The 3,019-nt window shown below is 36.2% G+C and overlaps 1 protein-coding gene across 1 annotated transcript; it reads left to right on the top strand.

The window, feature by feature from the left end:
- Nucleotides 1-637: 637 nt before the first annotated feature.
- Nucleotides 638-3,019, top strand: LOC126726810 (uncharacterized). Its single transcript, XM_050432175.1, has 4 exons — nucleotides 638-889; nucleotides 1,011-1,066; nucleotides 2,542-2,608; nucleotides 2,709-3,019. Exons 1-4 carry the CDS (start codon nucleotides 755-757, stop codon nucleotides 2,787-2,789), a joined length of 339 nt encoding a protein of 112 aa, XP_050288132.1. The 5' UTR covers nucleotides 638-754; the 3' UTR covers nucleotides 2,790-3,019.

Genomic DNA, 3,019 nt, shown 5'->3' with positions numbered 1-3,019 from the left:
CAATTAATATGAGATATGTCTGCAAAAAATAACTACCTGAGTTATTTTTGCACATACATATCTTATTTATTAGATTTTAATAATAATAAAAAAAAAATACTTTTTCCAATGACAATGACATGATTTGAGGCTGGTGGCAAGGAGGAGATGCAAATATCTCAAGATCTATGCCAAATTAGGGTGAATATCTTACCGAAAACGAAGCCCAAGGATGGTTGGGTAGGATGAGTAAAGTCAAGCCAAACACTCAAATCTTAAGAGATTAGTTTTAAAATGCATGGACCCACTATCGATTGCCTAGGTTGAACCCAAAGTCCAAACAGATCAGTTTGGGTTTTCTCTAAAAAAAGAAAGAAAAAAAGATATGTTTTATGGATTTGGACCTAGGTGAGGACAAGTTGACTTCAGCCCAAATCTGTATTCCCATGCAAGCCTAAACTTGGGCCGAAAAAAGCCCATTTAAAAATTCTCCTAATTCAGAAAACCCATCCCATCCTTCCTGAAACTTGTTTGTAATATTGTTCACTTTTCATGGGCTTGGGCTATTGTTCTTACGTACGGAGCTTTTCCCGGGTCGAAATATGGGTCGGGTCAAACAATTCTCTGAAGTCTAGTATGATTTATTCAGAACAAAAAAGAAAGAAAGAAGATTAGGGTTTTAAATCGATCGCGAAGGTTTTCCTTTTCCTTGTTCACACAAACACTTTCACAGAGAAAGGAAAACGAATCTAATCGAATCGATCGAAGAAAGGAAATGGAAACTGGCGGAGATGAAGGATTGATCGAGAGAGTGGTGGACTCGAAGGACTTACAGCAACAGAGCAAAGCCTTCGACAAGCTCACCGACCGCGTCGAAGACCGCCAGCTCGATTCCACTCGTGTCCAAGAGGTCCTCTCTCTCTCTCTCTCTCTCTCTCTCTCTCTCTCTTTGCATTTTTAACCTTAATTGAGCTCTGTTTGTGTTTTTTATTTGTTTTGGTTTCTTATGGTTGTGATTGATGACGTGGCAGGCTATGGCCTCGATTGCTGCCTCGTCTGAAGCGGATTGGAATGCTATGAAAATGAGGTACATACAAACAACTCTAATTGATTTTCAAAACTCTCTCTATATATAGATAGTATGAACTGTCCAATTTACATGATAATTTGCATACCTTTCAATCAATAAACCTTAATTACAACGGCAACAAAAACTAAGCTTTAGTCCCAAAACTTTTGGGGGGTCGACTTTGAATCCTTAGTGGGTTAATCAAGGTCAAACCCACATGTAATTTCATGACAGACGTTTAGCGGATTCTGTGATTTTGTCTTTTTTTGGTTGCTCTTGACCTGCATTTTTGTATACATGATGGTTTAGATATCTGGAGTAGCTCATAAGTTATCATGCGTGGATGAAAGTGAATCCTTTCTTTTATGTTTGTGGACTCTCTTCTCTGAGTACTTTTGGAGTCTTTGCTTTGCGCCAAATGCTCATTTTTATGCTTAGTAGAGTTCTTTGATCCCAATGTCTTTCTTTACAAGATTATGCGTTAAACATTTCTGAAACACTTAATATACGTCGAACTTGTAACATGGTCACAGTATTCTTGATGTCGATTTAGTTTGATTTGCTTTAATGATTAAATATCAATGTTTTATTAAATAAGTTAATGTAAAAATCAAGAGAAGAAGGGGGTGGGGGGGGCACTCTTACATTGTTAACCATCTTAAAATAAAACACACACACACACACACACGTGTGTGTGTGTGTGTGTTTAAGATGGTTTGGTCATGTTCAAAGGAGAACAATCAATGCACCAATGAAATGGAGTGAGTTGATTCAAGTTGATGGAACAAAAAAACGTAGCGGAAGACAAAAATTTATCATTCATAGAAGTGGTAAAAAAGAACATGTCAATTAACGAGGTAAACTTATAAGTTTGACTATTGTTACATCTGGGCCAAACAAGAGTGCAATATTTGACTCTTCTCATAAGCCCAAGCATATGCTCAAGCCAATTCCCAGATGGTAAGACTAGATAAACTTTTAAGTCTTGACATAGCCATTTTCATTTGAGACCACCGTCTCTGATGGCATAACCGCATAAATAACTTGTGTTCACATACTGCAGTCTACAATTTAAATGGATGAACTTATTTTTGGCCATCTCATTTTGATACAATCAAAACATAGTTTTCCCATTCTAATGCAGGACTTTTTTTTCTTGTCTGGGGATGGGATATTTATCTACATCCATTATGTGTTTTTCATGTTATAATAGCTTGAAGAGTAACATCCTGAGATCTTGGGCATTTTTTTTTTTTTTTTTTTGAGATCTTGGGCTTGTTGGTAATATGATATATGAATTTAAATTAAGTGTTATTTATTTTTAAACTTGCTGTCGCTACTTGATACAGTTTTACTCGAGAAATTTTATTTTTTGACTTTGTTAGCCTGGACTTGTGGCATGAAGTTCTAATTAAAATATTATTTCACTTCTTTTGTTTTATCTATTATATGTGGCTGCATTTCAAGCAAAGATGCTATTTTCTTTGTTGCAGGGAGAAAGAACTCGCTGCTGTTAAGATCAAGGCAGCTGATGTTGACATAATTGCAAATGAGCTAGAGGTTAGTGCCTGCTATTTTAATCAATGCTCTTTTAACATGTATGTATTTGGCTTCCAAAATTAAAAGGCTTACAATATGTTTCTTTCAATATTGAGAACAGTTAGACCCAAAGGTGGCTGAGAGGACCTTACGTGAACACAAAGGTGATGCTGTTGCTGCCATTCGACATTTGCTTCGATAAAAAGTCGCTGAAGGATCTTACAAGAGTTTGGTTTTCAAATTTTTCTGGAATCATTTGCATGCTTTTGCAATATGAATGGTTAATGCTTACAGCTAGATGATTTGTCAATGGATAGTGTTTGTTTCAGTGAGATGTATCAATCACCAGGCCAATTGATTCAGATTTGTTTTGGTGCTGATGAATCCTGTTTTACTCAATACCAAAAGAGAGTCAAAATTCTGAAGACGATA

This window comes from Quercus robur, chromosome 5 (assembly GCF_932294415.1).
Source record: "Quercus robur chromosome 5, dhQueRobu3.1, whole genome shotgun sequence".
Taxonomy (NCBI): domain Eukaryota; kingdom Viridiplantae; phylum Streptophyta; class Magnoliopsida; order Fagales; family Fagaceae; genus Quercus; species Quercus robur.
The sequence above is the reverse complement of the archived record's forward strand: the minus strand, read 5'-3'. Positions and strand labels throughout refer to the sequence as shown.

Excerpts from the sequence above, each read along its gene's own strand:
- LOC126726810 (XM_050432175.1), top strand. The coding sequence starts at position 755 with ATGGAAACTGGCGGAGATGAAGGATTGATCGAGAGAGTGGTGGACTCG. Across the intron at positions 890-1,010 it reads ATTCCACTCGTGTCCAAGAG|GCTATGGCCTCGATTGCTGC; the intron begins GTCCTCTCTCTC and ends ATGACGTGGCAG. Across the intron at positions 1,067-2,541 it reads TGGAATGCTATGAAAATGAG|GGAGAAAGAACTCGCTGCTG; the intron begins GTACATACAAAC and ends TCTTTGTTGCAG.